Source organism: Ailuropoda melanoleuca, chromosome 2 (genome assembly GCF_002007445.2).
Source record: "Ailuropoda melanoleuca isolate Jingjing chromosome 2, ASM200744v2, whole genome shotgun sequence".
Taxonomy (NCBI): domain Eukaryota; kingdom Metazoa; phylum Chordata; class Mammalia; order Carnivora; family Ursidae; genus Ailuropoda; species Ailuropoda melanoleuca.
This window is the reverse complement of record NC_048219.1, coordinates 149934164-149954111: the sequence shown is the minus strand read 5'-3', so window position 1 is coordinate 149954111 and position 19948 is coordinate 149934164. Positions and strand designations below refer to the sequence as shown.

Here is a 19948-nt window from a genome sequence, read left to right as displayed (position 1 = left end):
TTTTTTAAAGATTTTATTTATTTATTTGACAGAGATAGAGACAGCCAGCGAGAGAGGGAACACAAGCAGGGGGAGTGGGAGAGGAAGAAGCAGGCTCACAGCAGAAGAGCCTGATGTGGGGCTCGATCCCATAACGCCGGGATCACGCCCTGAGCCGAAGGCAGGCGCTTAACCGCTGTGCCACCCAGGCGCCCCAAAAATTGTTTCTAAACAGAAATTAACTGGCCATGAAAATAAAAGATAGAAATAATTAATTTATGTTTAACACTGAAACTCACTTTAGTTAAGAAAAAAGAAAAGCCTTCTAGAGAGTTCAAAAACCTGAGAGAAAATTTTTCAGAAAATAGGAAATTGTTTAAGAAATCCACTCTTTTGGGCACCTGGGTGGCTCAGTCGGTTAAGTGTCTGCCTCTGGCTCAGGTCATGATCCCAAGGTCTTAGGATTGAGCCCTGCATGGGGCTCCCTGTTCTGTGGGGGGGAAGGGGGGAATGGACGATGGGCTGCTTCTCCCCCTATCCCTCTCCATCTGCCTGCTGCTCCCCCTGCTGTGCTCTCTCTCAAATAAATAAAATCTAAAAAAAAAAAAAAAAAAGTTTAAGAAATCCACTCTTCTAAAAATATAGAGGATATTTATATAAGCTTGAATGGGAGAGAGAAAACTTTTTCAGACCCTAGAAGCAGAAATAATAAAGCAAAGGCTGACAATTTCAAACACTGTAAAGGAAAATAGCATAAAGAATACTAAGAGGGAAATGATAAACCAAGAAAAAACATCTGAGGATTTCAGAGGATCCATGTCTTTTTATCCAAGAAATAAAAGATGAACATCCTATCGGAAGAAAGAAAATGGGCCAGAGACAGAAAATAGAGAAGAATTATGATTTGTTAATAATCACAAAAAAAATTTTCAACCCCACTAGGAAGCAAATAAATGAAAATGAATATTATTAACATATCACTTTTGGCCTATCAGAATGGTGATTAAAAAAAATAATACCAAGGTTGGCACAGGTGTGGAGAAATGGTTACTGACACGTTGTAAGAATATAAAATGATATAAACATCCTGGAGGACACTAGTAAAGAGGACAATTTAAGAAAAACACAATCTTGTTTAAAATTCTTCATACTATATTTTTATAGTATGTATTTTTGATATAAAAAAATAATGGAAACAATGTTGGTAAAAGAGGATTTGTTAAAACAATTATGGTGTAACCATATAGTGAAATACTACCTAGACTTTAGGGAGGATGATACCTCTAGGATGATAAACATCTACATCATATATGTTTAATAATGTATTTAATACATTTATATATATGTATATATTTATCATTTCTAAAGACCAGGTAGTACTTCATATACAGATATATACATATACATATATACACATATATACATATTCACATATACACACATACATATACACACAAGCATATAAGAAAATATATTGTCAAAGGGAAAATTCTACAAAAGAGAATACAGCGGTTCCCTTCTTATCAGTGATTTCACTTTCCACAGTTTTGGTTCCCACTGGTCAAACTGTAGTCCAGAAGTATATGATTCTCTTTCTCAGGCATTGTCAGGTCAGTAGTAGCTTAACACCACATCACAATGCCTACATCATTCACCTCACTTCATCTCATCATGTAGACATTTTACCAGCTCATATCAATTCACAAGTGTGAGTACAGTACAGTATAGTAAGAGACCATGCTCATATAACTTTCATTATAGTATATTATTACAATTATCCATTTTATTATTATTGTTAAGCTTTTACTGTGTCTAATTTATGAATTAAACTCTATTATGGATATGTATGTATAGGAAAAAAACAAGTATATATAGGGTTTGGTACTATCTGTGGTTTCAGGCATCCACTGGGGGCCTTAGAACATATCCTCTGCAGAAAAGAGGGACTACTGTATAGTGGATCTATTTTTGAGGTTTTTCTTTGTTTTTGTTTTTAAAGATTTATTTATTTTAGGGGGAGAGTGAGATAGAGAAAGACAGAGCAAGAGCAGGGGGAGGGGCAGAGGGAAAGGGCGAGAGCACTCAAACAGACTCCACACTAAGTGCAGAGCTGGACGTGGGGCTCGATCTCATGACCCTGAGATCAAGACCTGAGCCAAAAGCAAGAGTAGGACACTTAACCGACTCTGCCACCCAGGCGCCCCATAGTGAATCCATTTTTATTAAAAAAGTGCATAAAGTTACAGGTATGTCTATTACAATGCCCGTTACAATATGCCTGTATACACACACATATACCTATGCCCACATACTAAAACATATGCAGAAAAAGTTTGAAAAGTTACACAGTAAATTTATAGTAGGGTTATTAACAGGGGGGTAAATATTACATTTTAATTCATTTTTGTGCTTATTTATATATCCTAATTTTCAAACTATGAGTACAAATTACTTACATAAACAAATAAGAATTTTATTTTATTTATTTATTTATTTTTTTTTAAGATCTTATTTATTTGACAGAGATAGAGACAGCCAGCGAGAGAGGGAACACAAGCAGGNTTACATAAACAAATAAGAATTTTATTTTATTTATTTATTTATTTTTTTTTAAGATCTTATTTATTTGACAGAGATAGAGACAGCCAGCGAGAGAGGGAACACAAGCAGGGGGAGTGGGAGAGGAAGAAGCAGGCTCATAGCGGCGAAGCCTGGTGGGGCTAAATCCCATAACGCCGGGATCACGCCCTGAGCCGAAGGCAGACGCTTAACCGCTGTGCCACCCAGGTGCCCCAACAAATAAGAATTTTAAAAAGGGAAAGATATTTTTCTATGGTATGCATTCCAGAAAACTGTCTGATACAGATATATTACATGCCAGCTCCTAAAGAGAAATGAAAGTTAACTGTTTTCAGATATCACTGTAGATTTTTAATAGAAAAACAAAATCACAACAGAAGAACAAAAGCACGTAGGGGTTTCTTAACCTAGAATATCAAATAAGCATTTTTATGTTACTTAAAATGTAATTTTATGTATTGAATTAATAAGAAAGCACACTAGCAGAAGGCAGGGCAGAATGCATTTTTCTTACTTGTATATGTTCATTTTTAAGTAGAGTTTTTAGTTTCTTCAACTCAGGATCATTTGAATTTTCATGTTTTCCAAAACTAAAAAATATGAGCCACCGATGATGAGCCAACCGATCCTTAGAAGTGATAAAAAGGAAAAAAAAGTGATAAAATAATGTTAGAATCAAGAGATTCTAAGGGTTCTATTCTTTATTTCCTTGATTAAAAGTTAATTTTAGCCACCATACCCATTACTTCAAAGTACTGTCTAAAATTCAGACCCATTCATAAACATAAAATTCCAAATCAGATCCAAAGCTGCTTTGTGATCAAAATTTCGGCTTTTCTGACACTCCCGCTGAGGCCCCCATTCAGGACTGGTTATGTTGTCTTGACCTCCAGACCCACCCTAAAGTTGCAACTCCAGCAATTAAAGTTTAACCTAGAATAGCTATATACATACGTATATAAAAATATATAAAATCCTTTGAAACTGCTTTCTCTCTAGTGATGAATAAAACAAATGGTGATTTTAAAATGTTAAGACTGGAAACGTTACCAACATTTACCACCTTTTATTATTATTAACAGAAATATTACCTCTAGTGTGTTTGCCGAAAGCAGTTCAAAATCTGGGAGATTATGCATTATTTCCAAATATATTTCTTTAGCATCCAATGAATTAAGGAACTAAAATAAGAGAATCATATTGTAAGCTTTTTAATCAACATCGATTTATTTTAGCATCTTTTTTCCATAGAATTCTTAAGAAAAAAAAATCACAAAAGTTAAAAACAGTTTTTGAGCTCTTTATTCTAAATGTGTTTTTTTAAAAGTATATTTGGCAATTAATAAAAAATTGTGTAACTGGGCTGTTTCTTAAAAATACTGATGTAAAATCAAAATTCCGTTATCTGGAATTTTCTTTAAATCGTGGTGTGTATTCTATAATAATCCCCACAATAATCTCGAGTAACCTCTGAATTATTGGGAAAAAACTGTATTATGTTCAGGTTAATTTTAATGTTCATTCATGTTTTACAGAATGCCAATGCTTTACAAACTTTTTAAAGAATCGTTAATTAAAACACTAGACTATTTGATGATCCAAGACACTGCAATAACCCAACCAATAACAAACAGGAATTAAGAACTTATAACTGGAAAACTGGAATACTCTTTATTATAGAGGTTTTCGGAAATAAAGTCCAAATATCTAACCACCTAGGGGTTTGGCAGAGTTAAACATCCTCATTAAGACCTTATCTTAAAGGTTAAAACACAAACAAGTGAAAAAGGCACACCTCCTTTCTAACAGATTTCCTTTATATCTGTCCATATTTTATCCTTAGCATATTTTTCTCACACTCTCCCTGCTCATGTAATTCTCAAAGAAGCAGCTGTTAACGACAAAGAATGAGGTAATGGTCACATCGGTAAAATGTATTTGGGGGTGACAAAACAGACTTTAATTATGAACACCTATGTCTGATCATTCAAATATTACTTGAAAGCCTGAAACTCCATTAAAAACTTACAGGAACTTCCATGGTATTCACAGCTTAACTGTACTTAACACAAGAATAATCATATAGACAGAACAATGGGTATAACATAAAAATAGAACACTGTTTTTCCTAAGTTTCTATTCTTAAAACTTGTTTTTTTTTTCTTAAATCTTTAGCATACTGTTAAAGAACTGTATGAAATATTTTGTTACCAAAGGGGTTAAAAGGCCCAAATACTACATGCCATAGTACTACAGGTCATTGACATCAGTCACATTTATTAGAAAGATTTCACTAAAACTACTACTGATTAATCCATTAGAACCTCATTATAAACCCATTTGTCATAGAGTAAAACTCGGTAATTACACTTACAAAGGATACTGTCTAGCCTCTGAATTTCTTCCTCCCTCCCTCTTCAAGTTATTCATTATACACAGAACATGTCCCCTATAAAATGTACATGTAAATCACTGTTAAAAGGTGTAATGTGAATGTTTTCTCAATTACAGAACATACTATATCAGTTGAGACAATAACTTTCTGCCTCAAAATAACCTAATTATGGCACCCAGAGTTTTCTTTATATGTAATGCAAAGTTATATACCTTCTTTAGGGATTATTTCCCAATATGTGTTTGGGGAGACAGAGTTTTAACAATTTAATATACTCCACTATATTACAGTCACTGCACAATAAATCAGTTTATTACAGATTGAGATTTTTTTCATTATCAATGGAATGCAAACAAAAATACTGGGTACTTTTAAATGGCAGATAACCACAAAATTACCTTTGATAGTATATTGGGTTTTAGAATAACATTAGGATATGAATGGTGTAAAATGCTGTTGTAAATAATACATCCCCAAACAATGAGGCCATACTGTAATGATTCCCTGTACTGTGTGGACATTTATTAAATAAGTGAATTTTATCTATTTTTCTTCCCAATTACCCAGTACAATTTTGTCCACAGTAAGAGCTTGGTAAATAAATGTTCGCTGAATATACTGACTAGGAAAGAGGGAAGAGATGGATCTTCTCAAATGGATGTCTAGTATTACACCTGGAATTTACCCAGGAAAGAGTGTGTTTAAGGAAGACATAAACTACATATGGCATACAAATAAATGAATTCACATTCCAACAAACAAACCATTAAGCAGAAACCACCACCACTGGAATAAACAAGGCAAGGTTTGTCAACAGTGAAAATGGAACTGACTTTGAGAGAGAGAACCAAAATGTTTATATTAGACCATACCTTTTCTGACCCAATTCAGTCTGAGGCAGACCAACAGATATTTTACTTCTCTAAACACCTGAATGTTTTTAGGAGTGACAAAAACCATTCAATTCATCACTCCCTGTTATTACACTTCCAATATCACTCACTTACATCTCCTAAGATTGCATTTGAGTTTGCAGGTTTATATCAAAAAGCAGAAAGATCTCACTAAAATATGAGATTGTAGTACTGAAGGCAAGAACCTATATTAAGCAAACAGGCATGCTCATGAGCTGTGGCACAATATGAACAGAAATCTTCTATAGGGGCACTCTGGCAAAACAAACCGAAATTAAAACTGCCATGGCTATTTCATCTAAACAGGTAACTAAAAACGTACAACCTTGTTCGTTACAACATTACTTACGATCATGACAAAGTAGGTAATTTAAATATCAAGAGAGGACTGATTAAATTAAGTATGTCACATTTAGTCAATGGATTGTTACTCAGGGATTGTTGACTTATCTATTTATGTGTATGTTTACCTCTAGCACATAATACATAATATACACAGGCACTATATATAGTGTCCACTTAAGTGCCAGATAATCTTCCAGGGACTTGAGATATAACAGCAAAAAAAATTCAAACTTAAAAATGTATTGTGGGAGAAAAATAAAAATACAAAGATAATATATTAGTGTATATTATAAGATGATAAATGCTCTACTAGCAGTGAAAGTGGATTTTAGAAAGATTTTAATGACAGGGCCACCGATTCTCCTGATATAAGTTATAGAATATGAGAAAAAGAAGAGTCAAGAATGACTCTAAGGTATTTGACCTGAATGATAAACGATGGATTTTTTATCAACTGAGACAGAGAAAACTGTGGGCGGAGCAGATTTATGGGAGAATATCAGCAGTTTAGTTATAGATATTTAAGTTTGAAAAATCAGTTAATATCCCAGGGGAGATGCTGAATAGGCAGAATATATATGTCTGGAGTGGAGGTGAGAGGTCTGGGCTACAGATAAAAGTGGAGAGTTGTCAGCATGAAGTCATAATTACATGTATATGTAAGTAGAGATCTAGAAGAGTATCAAGATTTGATGGTACTTATCTGTGGGAGATTTGGTTTTAGAAGAATTCTGCATTTTTTTTTTAAAGATTTTATTCATTTATTTGACAGAGAGAGACAGCTAGAGAGAGAGGGAACACAAGCAGAGGGAGAGGAGAGGAAGAAGCAGGGAGCCCAATGCGGGGCTCGATCCCACAACCCTGGGATCATGACCTGAGCTGAAGGCAGATGCTTAACGACTGAGCCACCCAGGCACCCCTGCATATATCTTTATACATTTCTATACCCATATATGAATTTCTGTAATGAATTTGTGTTATCTTCATCAACATCAAGAAAGAATTAAAATACAGAAATAAAAACTAATGAAAGTTTGTCTTTTATTATTTTCTTTTGAGGTTCCCTAGGGACCTATCCAATATCCCATTATTTATCTTAACTCCTTGATAACTAGCTTGAACCTCAGTCTTCTCATTAATAAAATTAGGGAGGTGAATCATACAGTAGGTCTCCAAACTGAGTTTATATCAGAATCTAACAGGGTGGTTTAAAAAAAACAAATACTGAGTCCCAGCCAAACATACTAATGATCTATATTTTAACATTAGAAAATATACATACAAATGGAAACCAATGAAAATTCATATAACCTAAGAATGTTTTCCATACTTCTGGGTTGTAAAGTGTAATGGTTTTCTACCACTATAATATAATCCTTATAGCAGACCTTACCATTAAACAGAATCCCAAAAATTAAATACTTGTTCTAAATAATTAAATGCTTATTATAGATGAATTCATTTCCTTGTTCACTGTTTACAAAATGATATATTGTGTTTGAATGTGTGTGTTCACATATATATGAAGAAATTAGTAACTCATACCAAAACACTGCTTTTCTCTTTGTCATTTAAAGTGGCTCCAGGAGGAAAATAGGCAGTAGTACTTGTTGTAATATCCAAACTTTTACAAAGGTTGTCCTGGGTGGCACAGTCCATCCATCCTACATTAACGAGACCATCCTACAGTGAAAAGAAACAAAAAACAGGTCGCGTGTTAAGTAAAAGAGAAAGTTAAAGGAATTTAGCTTTATTTAGAAAGCCCTAACTTTTCTATTGTAAATTTAAAACTTCCTAGAAAAAGTTTACTCAAAAAATATATGATGCAGATAAAATTGGCCTAACAGATACAAAAATTCTACCTAACATATACAGAAAAGATATTTTTGAGCACAGATAGGTCTTTCACAATTTTCATAAATGATAAACTCCCAGGCAGCAAAGGGGAGCTCCAACAGTGTTAAAGTATCAACAACATACAGATTATATTCCCCAACCATAATATGATGAGAGCTAAATATACGACAAAATAACAACAAACAAAAACAGTAAGAAATAAAGTTTGGAGGTGACACAAACACTAATATATACCTCTTTGATTAAAGAAGAATTCATAATTAAATTACAGGATATTCAGAAGTGAACGATAATGAAAGCACCACATATCAAAATTCTAATTAGGAAGAAAAGTTTTATAGCTATGAATACACTTATCAAAAAAACAAAATTTACAAATGAGTTAAGTGTTTAAGGAACTACAAAGAAATATTTAGAATCAATTCTTAAATGTCTTTTTTTCTTAACATGGCCATAGAGTTTTACAAAATAACTGATGCTTACCAACATGCCACTGAGCCTGAGTCGTGTCTGTGAAGTCAAACAGTCTAGAGATGAAAAAAAATGATGACAGAATTTTAGCTTTATTAAGTCTGAACTTTCTTCTGCCTTTCCCCCCAAACTACCATGTTGATTCTAAGGTAACTGACTGGACTCCACTGGTACACAGTGACACATACACTAGGTAAATACTGAGGTGAAAGTCTCATTCCACACATGCAAACACACACGCACACATGCATGCACACATTTTCCCATTCTCTCCCTAGTTTTACAGGATTTCTAGCTAAAGGGAATCTCTTTAGGATCTTCCTCTCAAATCTCTGCTCCTATCAACAATCCCCTTGGCCCAAGAGATCTCATGATTTTGGAGAAATAAAATGTAATGGCTCTATCTGATAAAAAATATATGTAAAGAATCTTAAATTTAAAATACAACACAATCTTTTACTTAATTTTAATTCCAGTAGTTAATATACAGTGTTAGTTTCAGGTGTACAATATAGGGATTCAACAATTCTATACATTACAGTGCTCATCATGGCAAATGCACTCTTTAAAAATCTCTAATACTTTTTTCATTCATCCCCCCCCACCCACCTCCCCTCTGGTAACCATTAGTTTGTTCTCTATACTTAAGAATCTATTTCTTGGTTTGTCTCTTTTTTCCTGTTTCTTAAATTCCTCTTGTGAAATCATATGGTATTTGTCTTTCTCTGACTTATTTCACTCAGGATTATAGTCTCTAGATCTATCCATGTTGTTGCCAATGGCAAGATTTCATTATATACATATATGCCACTTCTTTATCCATTCATCTATTGACGGACATTAGGGCTGCTTCCACAATTTGGATATTATAAATAATGCTGCAATAAACACAGGGGGATATGTATCTTTTTGAACTAGTGTTTTCATATTCTTTGGGTAATTACCCAGTAGAAGAATTTACTGGATCATAGAGTAGTTCTATTTCCAACTTTTTGAGGAACCTCCATATTGCCACAGTAGCTGCACCAGTTAGCATTCCCACTAACAGTGCACAAGGGTTCCTTTTTCTCCGCATCCTCACCCACACTTGTTGTTTCTTGTGTTTTTGATTTTAGTCATTCTGATAGGTGTAAGGTGTGAGATGCTCAACATAACTCATCATTCTTTCACATGTGTTGGCCATCTGTGTGTCTTCTTTGGTGAAATGTCTACTCATGTCTCCTCCCCATTTGCAAACTGGATTATTTGTTTTTTGGGTGTGTTGAGTTGTATAAGTTCTTATATGTTTCCCATTCCATACATTGTCTTTTAGTTTTGTTGTTTCCTTTGCTGTGCAGATGATTTTTATTTTGATGTAGTCCCAACAGTTTACTTTTGCTTTTGTTTTCCTTGCCTCAGGAAACATGTCTAGAAGTATGTTGCTGTGGCTGATGTCAGAGAAATTACTGCCTGTGCTCTCTTCTAAGATTTTTATGGTTTTAGGTCTCAATTTAGGTCCTTACTTCATTTTATTTTTGTGTATGGTGTAAGAAAGTGGTCCAGTTTCTCCAACACTATTTGTTGAAGGGACTTTTTCCCACTGCATATTCTTCCTCCTTTGTTGAAGATTAATTGATCATATAAGCATGGCTTTATTTTTGGGCTCTCTATCCTGTTCTATTGATCTATGTGTCTATTTTTGTGCCAGTACCATACTGTTTTGATTACTACCGCTTTGTCATATATCTTGCATTCTGGGATTGTAATACCTCCAGTTTCGTTCTTTTTTCAAGATTGCTTTGGCTATTTGGGGTTTTTGTGGTTCTGTACAAATATTAGGATTATTTTTTCTATTTCTGTAAAAAATGCTGCCGGTATTTGGATAGGGATTGTAGTAAATCTACAGATGGATTTGGATAGCATGCAGATTTTAACAATATTTGTTCTTCTAATCCATGAGCATGGAATAATATCTTTCCATTGGTACTGTTTTCAGTTTCTTTCATCATGTTTTATGGTTTTCAGAGTACAGGTCTTCCACTTCTTTGGTTAAGTTTATTCTTAAGTATTTCACTATTCTTGGTGCAATTCTAAATGGGATTATTTTCTTAATTTCTCTTTCTGCTGCTTCATTATTAGGGTATAGAAATACAACAGGTTTCTGTATATTGATTTTGTATCCTACAACTTTACTGAATTCATTTATCAGTGCTAGTAGTATTCGGTAGAGTCTTTAGAGTTTTCTATATTATTATGTCATTTGCAAATAGTCAAAGTTTTACTCCTTTTCTTACTGATTTAGATGCCTTTTATTTCTTTTTCTTGTCTGACTGCTGTGGCTAGGACTTCCAGTACTAGGACTTTCAGTACTACATTGAATAAAAGTGGTGAGAGTGGACATTCTTGTCTTGGCCCTGATCTTAGGAGAAAAGCACTTAGTTTGTCACCACTGAGTATGATGTTAGCTGTAGGTTAGTATACGGCCTTTATTATGTTGATGTATGTTCCTGCTAAGCCTACTTTGTTCATGAATGGATACTGTACTTTCTTGAATGCTTTTTCTGCACCTACTGAGGTGATCGTATGGTTTTTATCTTTTCTTTTGCTGATATAAAGTATTACATTGATTGATTTGCAAATGTTGAACCACCCTTGCGTCCCAGAATTAAATCCCACTTGATCATGGTGAATGATTTGTTTAATGTATTGCTGAAGATTTTTGCATCTATGCCTCTACGTGCATCAGAAATATTGGCCTATAGTTCTTTTCTTTTTTTTTTTTTTTGGTAGCATCTTCTGGTTTTGGTATCAGGATAATGCTGGCCTCATAGAATGAATATGGAAGCTTTCCTTCCTAAAATACAATCTTAAAATAACTTCTTCATTATTTTCATGAAAATTCTTAAACAGGAATGCTAGGATACAATGAGACAGATTTAGACGCAAGGTAACTGTAGCACTACAGAGCCTATAAAGATATGTAAAATCAATCTACCTGGGGTGAAAAGTAAAAGAATGTCAGAAAGCTTAAAAAGTTTTCTTAATGTGTGGCATGAACAGAAATCTGTGCATTAGGGCAAAATGAAACAAAATCCCTCAATGATAGACTAATTTAAGGGTTATTTTTGTTTGAAGGCAATACCTTCTTAACATGGGCCTTATAGGATAGGATGAGTGGTTGATTTTAGCTGCAAAGCAATTTGTTCTCAATACAGTAGTGAAGCTGATCAGTAGAGTATTCGTTAAAGACCCATGCTGGGATTAAATATATGAAAATATGTTAATGAACTGGGGTATTCTATAATAAGGGGCTGATTTTTTACCAATCTCATTGTTTATTCAAACAATGAGTTTAGAGTTTGTGGTTTGGTACACAGATTATTGAATTTTCAAGTTAATTTACTGGTGGAAAGGTTCCTGGAAATGGAAAACTGTCATCTTCAAATATTTTGTAAGGCAACATGTATACATTTTTGATATGTTAAATATGAGAAAAAGTCATACCAAAAAATTATTATTTTGGGAGGGCTACATCTGTCAATAACTAATTATTTTTGCAAACTGCCAAATGCATCTATGGCTATCTGAAGGTACAATTTATAATGAGAATAAACTGAAAAACTTGTCCATCAAACATAAAGTCATAAATGAAATTTTAACAAATTAGTAATTTTATAACTTATGCGTAAATTAATACAAAGGTAAGTATTCATTAAATAAAAAATTATAATTAGATATAAACTGTAGCTAGAAGTACTGAATAATCAATTATAGTAGCATACTTAAGACTGACAGCGAGTCAAAAGGTATAAACTTCTTTTTTTTTATTTTGAGCTTTATTTATTTTATTTTATTATTATATTATGTTATAAACTTCTTGTTATAATTTAACAAGTTCTGGGAATGTGATGTACAGCATGGTGACAATAACAAATAATACTATATTATACACTTGAAAACTGCTCAAAGAGAAGATTTTAAATGTTCTTACCATGAAAAAGAAATGGTATTTATGTGACAGGATGGAAGTGTTAGCTAATGCTATGGTTATCATTTTGCAATATGTAAGTGTATCAACAGGTTGTATACCCTGAAGTTACATAATGTTATATGACAATTTTATCTCAATTAAAAAAAAATAAAAAGAATGTCACCTAAAAATTAAATATCTTGGTTTCTTCATCATAACAAAATAACAAATAAAATTACCTCCTCCTTTGGAACAAAAAGTGATCAGCCAGCCAACACCAGCAGCAAAAGCAGTTTGTATGGAGTTAACAAAATTTCCTTAGAAGAAAACAGAGCAAATCTCTGATTATTATTGGAATTCAGGAATTCATAAAAATCCTCTTGAAGCATATCAAATTCCTACATTGATTTTCCATTGTTTTCATCACATAAAATCTAAATTCGTTATTTCATTAAGAAATAAACTGGTAACTAAAACTGGTAACTAAGGCCCCTGTGATCTAAGCTTTGTTTACCCATTCAGCTAGCCATGTTTTTCCCCATACCACTCTAGCCCACTGACCGTCTTTTTGTTAGATTCATGGTGCAGTACTGCCAGTTTACCAAGCTCACAGTGATCTTGGAAGGCTTCCTCTTCATTTTCATGACAGAATGGGTCTGACTTCACTCAAAAAGTATTTTCTAATCCTTCCACTTTTCCCCATCTGAGTTCTTTTATATTCTTCATGTTGCCCTAAGATTGCCTCTATCACAATAGTTACTACATTGCATTAATGGTTTATTAATGTCTTCTTTGTTAAAATAATGAGGCCCTTGAAAGAGGGATTAAATATTTTATTACTACAGCCCTAACATTTAACACAGTGTCAGACATAGTTAATGATGTGAACATCTTACTAGATGTGAATACTATCATTTCATGGGTATCCCAGAGTATAACCGACCTAAAGTCACTTGATGAATTAGAAGTCTAAGATCAAAGGAAAGAGTTCTTAAACTTTAAAATTAAACTGGATAGGCAGTAATTGACTGCCTGATACAGTACACTTATGAAAGCAATAAAACACTTGGCTAACTTAAACATTCAATTGCACTTTAAAAGCTGCCATTACACCTAACATCACATCATATTCATTTCCAACATCTTAACTGTTTTAGTTTCTATACAAATATGATTCATTTGTTAAATGCCAACTATTTGGCAGAGGTCAGAAAAAATGCCAAAATTTCCTTCTAAAAAGCATGGGAAAGACACTTTAAAAATTTCAATATTATGACTAACATGTTAACGCTATTACTGAAAAAAAATTGAACTACAATTTCAAAGTGTCCCTGAAAATCAAACAAATGAAGAAAACAAAATTACCTGTCCATAATTCTGTCACGGTGCTTCTGACATGCTGCATGGCGAAACTCACTAAACTTTCCTTTGATCTGTCACCATGATATTTCACTGCAGCCTAGTATTTTTTTTTTTTTTTAGTAAAAAGAGAAACATCTATTATTTCTTTTAAAAACTCAGTAAAAATAATACCAAATGCTTTTAATTTTACATTAATTTGAATACAGTAAGATTTATCTCTCAGTAGTATAGTGTATTTCCAAATGATATGCTGAGAATCTTGACTGTACAGATTCCACAGAAGACATTTTAACAACACTATTTATAATAGTTTTCTAGTTTTAGTTTTATCACTAGAAAAAAAAGATATCAGAACTTCATATTCAATGACACAATACAGATAAAATATTTTGTGAACTAAAAAGTACAATATGCATAATGGTTAAGACAGAAACCAACGGTAAACATTTAATTTTGAAATAAAGAAAGGTCAAAGTAACAGCTTTTAAAGTATTCATAATATAATCCAAAATGTTTATTATGACTAGAGCCTAGTTAGATGGCACCTAAAATCAGATTAAAAATCAAAATATTCTACAAAATCACGTATTGTGTTTTCTTTAGTATTTTCCTTGTCATAAAGTTCTAAATTAAAAAAATGCCAACTTTACCCCTTACCATTCCAGACCTAAAAATGAAGAGGCTGGGATAACTGTTGACTCCTTTCATTCGGCAAAGCATTCTATCATCACCACAGTTAACAGCACCAATTCGAAGTAATCCATCCACTTCTTTAGCAAAGTCTCTCCACTATGAGGAAAAAAGAACAAGTATTTCCCTGATAAGATAATTTTTCTTCCCTTGAACACTCTTCAAGCTACCCATTCGTAAAGGAGAGTATTTTTATAAAATAAAACCATACATTTACGAAAGTATTTGATAGTTATCATTACTATTAATAGAAAAAATCATAATACATTAAAAAAAACACTCAACAGATTAGAATAAAACTTTATCAGGATGTAAAAAATACATACTGTGGGAGCTAAATCATGGCAGTGTGAACATCCTGGGGAGTAAAAGTTCACAAACCACAGTTCTCCAGAATTAACAGCAGCATCTAAAGCATATAAAACCAAAACAACTTAGAGTTATTTACTAAAGGTTTGTGCATATTTTAGTTAAAATTTTGTTGTAGTCATACATCTTTCATAATACCTTTGTCATTTTCTGTACAAGTTTTTCTATACAAAGAGAACATATTACAGTTGACTCCTCAACAACACGGGCTTGGATTTTTTTTTGATAGAGTACAGTAATGTAAATGTATTTTCTCTTCCTTATGATTTTAATAATTTTTCTCCAGTTTACTGTAAGAATAACAGTATATAACATATATATAAAACATGGGTTAATCAACTGTTATGTTACTGCAAGGCTTCTAGTCAACAGAAGGCTATTAGTAGCTATGTTTTGGGAGAGTCAAAAGTTATATTTGGATTTTCAACTGCGTGAGGGATCAGTGCCTCTAACCCCTGCATTGTTCAAGGGTCAACTGTGTATCAACCGTCAAACTAACAATACCTTAAAAAACACTCCTTTGGGCACATACTTGAACAAAGAACAACAATGAGCTTCAAGACACTTGTCACCATGAAGCTGTGAGAAGAGGTGGCACAAGGAATCAGCAGCCAAACCTCATACAGGAGTTTGTGTGGATACGACAAATGAAGAGAAACAGTGAGAGAGATGGAAATTTAAGTTCACCTACTATCTGAGACACAGGTTAAATACCTGGGTCAATCAGTTCTAACAGCTAGTTCAAATTCTGAAAGGATAAAATACGAGAACTACACAATGTAGTAAGGACTGTGGAGATTAAATTTAATCTTCACCCTTAAGTCATTTACCTTGGAAAACTCTACTATTAGAAAAGCATTAGATCAAGGTTTTTAACAGTTTAAAATACAAATACATATTTACTAATATAATGGATCTGAATACCACATGATATCCAGCCAATAATACATTCTGCATTATAATCTATAAAATGACCTGATGTAAACTCTAAAAACAGAACACTGGCAGTAATTTCTTTGACCCCGGCTGTAGCAACATGGTTTTAGGTATGTCTCTAAGGCAAGGGAAACAAAAGTAAAAATAAACTATTGGGCTTACATCAGAATAAAAAGCTTTTGCACAACAAAGAAAACCATCAACAAAAAAAGCAACCTCCTAAATCAGAGGGATATTTACAAATGATATATCTGATAACGGGTTAACAAAATACATAAAAAGTTTGTACAACCCAACACCAAAACCCCACATAATCTTATTAAAAATGTGCAGGGGGATCTAAATAGGTATTTTCCCAAAGAAGATATACAGATGGCCATTAGACATTGGAAAAGTGCTTAACATCACTAATCATCAGAGAAAAGCAAATCATAACCACTATGAGATATCACTTAACATCTGTCAGAACAGCTAGAATCAAGAAGAAATAACAAGTGTTGGCAAGGATGTGGAGAAAAAGGAACACTTGTGCACTGTGGATGAGAATGTAAATTGTTATGGGGAGGTTCCTCAAAAAACTAAAAATAGAAATACTGTATGATCCAGTAATTTCACTGGGTATTTACCTAGAGAAAACAAAAACACTAATTTGAAAAATAACATGCACTTTTTTGTTTACTGCAGCATTATTTATAATAGCCAAGATACGGAAACAGCCCAAGTGTCCATTGATAGACTAATAGATTAAAAAATGTGGTATAGAGTGCCTTCAGGAAGAGGGAGTTAAGATGGCAGAGGAGTAGGGGTTCCTTTTTCAGCTAGTCCCCTGAGTCGAGCTGGATAGGTACTAGACCATCCTGAAAACCCATGGAATCAGCCTGAGACCCAGGAAGATACATCTGGATCTCTACAAATGAACATCTCCAGCACTGAGTATTGAGGTATGAAGCCGGGAGCCGTGAATCCGCACAGATATCGGAAGATAAACGGAAGGGAGAGGGAGCCTCCGCGCTTGGGCATGGAAGCGGTAGCCACCTGCACTGGGGATCGGCTGGACTCGGGGATGGGCACCCGTGAGAAACAGACAGACCCGCGAGAGAACAGACTGAGACCATGAGCCTGGGAACGCCTGCGTGTCCAAACTGAAAACCCGAGCTCTGGAGTGCTCACTGGAACCGGACTGAGACTGGGAGCTTGGGAGCGCGCTCAGGAGCGCGCACGCGACCAGACTGAAAACCGGCGCTCCAGAACACGCGAATCACACTGAAATGGAGTTAGGGAGCATGCGCGTGGGGGCGGCTGGGGGCTGGCGGTGTTAGAAACACAAAGGACAGAGACGCACCGGCCCTGGAAGTGAGGGCTGGGACGCCAGGTGTGGGGCGCACATCCCGGGACGCTTGTAGGGTTTTGCAGCACCAACAGAAACAGAGTTAAAGAGGCCAGGAGAGCTCAGTGGAGAGCGGGATGAGATCTCTCTGCTCTGAAACAGAGGCTAGGATTCGGCCACTGCTGCTCTGACTCTCAGAAGAGGCACAGAAAACCGCCAGGGAAAGCCACCAGAGAACAAAAGCCTGGAAATACCAGCTCACAATGTGCCCATCCCCATCCCCCCTCGCAGGGGACAGGGTGACTCTACCCAAATGGGGTTGTCAAAGTATCAAGCATGGCAGGCCCCTGCCCCAGAAGGCAGGCTGAAAAATCAAGAAGCCCACATCTCTAAGGTCCCTATAAAACAGGTGCACACTGCCGGGGTCCTGGTCAATAATTTGGACTCTGGGCATCCCTGCAACCTCTCCTCATCAGAATAACGAGAAGGAGAAATCCCCCCCAGCAAAGAAAAGATAATGAGTCTGTGGCCTCTGCCACTGAACTGATGGATACGGATATAACCAAATTGTTAGAAATGGAGTTCAGAGTAACAATGGTCAAGATGATGTGTAGACTGGAAAAAAATATTAACGAAAATATTAACGAGAATATAGAAGCTCTAAGGGCGGAAATGAGAGTGAATCTGGCAGAAATTAAAAATGCTATGAATCAAATGCAGTCAAAACTAGATGCTCTGACGGCCAGGGTGAATGAGGCAGAAGAACGAATTAGTGAATTGGAGGATGGGATGGTAGAAGAGAAAGCTAAAAAAATCCAATCTCAAGAATGTAGGTTACGGGAGATTACTGACTCAATGAAACGTTCCAATGTCAGAATCATTGGCAACCCCGAGGGGGTGGAGAAAGAGAGAGGTCTAGAAGAGATATTTAAACAAATTGAAGCTGAAAACTTCCCTAAGTTAGCAAAGGAAACAAACATTCGTATCCAAGAGGCAGAGAGGACCCGTCCCAAATTCAACCACAACAAACCTACGCCACGTCACATCATAGTGCAACTCACAAATATTAGATCCAAGGATACAGTATTGAAAGCGGCCAGGGCAAAGAAATTTCTCATGTACAAAGGCAAAAATATTAGGATTACGTCAGACCTGTCTACACAGACCTGGAATGAGAGAAAGGGTTGGGGGGGCATTTTTAAAGCTCTTTCAGAGAAAAACATGCAGCCAAGGATTCTTTATCCAGCAAGGCTGTCATTCAAAATTGATGGACAGATAAGGACCTTCCAGAATCGCCACTGTCCAATTTCGTACCCACGAAACCAGCCCTATAGGATATATTAAGGGGGGTTCTATAAAAGTAAAAAGGCCCCAAGAGTGATACAGAACAGAAAGTTACAATCTATAGGAACAAAGACTTTACAGGCAACATGACATCATTAAAATCATATCTCTCAATAATCACTCTAAATGTGAATGGTGTAAATGCTCCCATAAAATGCCACAGGGTTGCAGATTGGATAAAAAGACATGACCCATCCATTTGCTGTCTACAAGAGACTAATTTTGAACTTAAAGATACATTCAGACTGAATGTAAAGGGATGGAATACCGTCTTTCATACTAATGGACCTCAAAAGGAAGCTGGGATAGCCATTCTCATATCAGACAGATTGGATTTTAAACTAAAGACTATAGTGAGAGACACAGAAGGGCANCAGAGATACAGAAGGACACTATAGTATTCTTAAAGGATGTATCCAACAGGTGGATATGACAATTATAAAGATATATGCCCCCAACAGGGGAGCAGCAAGATACACAAGCCAACTTTTTTTTTTTTTTTTTAAGATTTTATTTATTTACTTGACAGAGATAGAGACAGCCAGTGAGAGAGGGAACACAAGCAGGGAAAGTGGGAGAGGAAGAAGCAGGCTCACAGCACAGGAGCCTGATGTGGGGCTCGATCCCATAACGCCGGGATCATGCCCTGAGCCGAAGGCAGACGCTTAACCGCGGTGCCACCCAGGCGCCCCCACAAGCCAACTCTTAACCAGAATAAAGAGACATACAGATAAAAATACGTTAATAGTAGGGGACCTCAACGCTCCAGTATCAGCAAAAGACATTTCACCTAAGCAGAAAATCAACAAAGAAACAAGAGCTTTGAATGCCATACTAGACCAGATGGACCTCATAGATATATATAGAACACTACACCCCAGAACAACAGAATACTCATTCTTTTCAAATGCACATGGAATGTTCTCCAGAATAGATCATATGCTGGGTCACAAAACAGGTCTCAATTGATACCAAAAGACTGAGTTTATTTCCTGCACATTCTCCGACCACAATGCTTTGAAATTGGAACTCAATCACAAGGAAAAATTTGGAAGAAACTCAAACATGTGGAAACTAAGAACCATCCTGCTCAAGAATGATTGGATAAACCAGGAAATCAAAAATCAATTTAAACAATTTATGGAGACCAACGAGAATGAAAAAACAATGGTCCAAAACCTGTGGGACACTGCAAAGGCAATCCTAAGGGGAAAATACATAGCCATCCAAGCCTCACTCAAAGGAATAGAAAAATCTAAAATGCAGTTATTATATTCTCACCTCAAGAAGCTGGAACAGGAACAGAAGAACAGGCCTAACCCACACACGAGAAAGCAGCTGATCAAGATTAGAGCAGAAATCAATGAATTAGAAACCAGGAGTACAGTAGAGCAGATCAACAGGACTAGAAGCTGGTTCTTTGAGAGAAT

General features: G+C 35.3%; 1 protein-coding gene across 2 annotated transcripts in view; it reads right to left on the bottom strand.

Moving 5' to 3' along the window:
- Positions 1–19948, bottom strand: part of DNAJC10 (DnaJ heat shock protein family (Hsp40) member C10) — a 60686-nt gene that overhangs the window by 21941 nt on the left and 18797 nt on the right. For both annotated transcript variants that reach the window (XM_002928421.3, XM_019809162.2), the window contains exons 5-12: positions 14869–14951; positions 14510–14641; positions 13856–13949; positions 12730–12807; positions 8554–8597; positions 7759–7896; positions 3651–3740; positions 3074–3187 (exon numbers count right to left, since the gene is read on the bottom strand). In XM_002928421.3, the coding sequence (XP_002928467.2) occupies positions 3074–3187; positions 3651–3740; positions 7759–7896; positions 8554–8597; positions 12730–12807; positions 13856–13949; positions 14510–14641; positions 14869–14951 (773 nt within the window). The remainder of the gene's footprint in view (positions 1–3073; positions 3188–3650; positions 3741–7758; positions 7897–8553; positions 8598–12729; positions 12808–13855; positions 13950–14509; positions 14642–14868; positions 14952–19948) is intronic.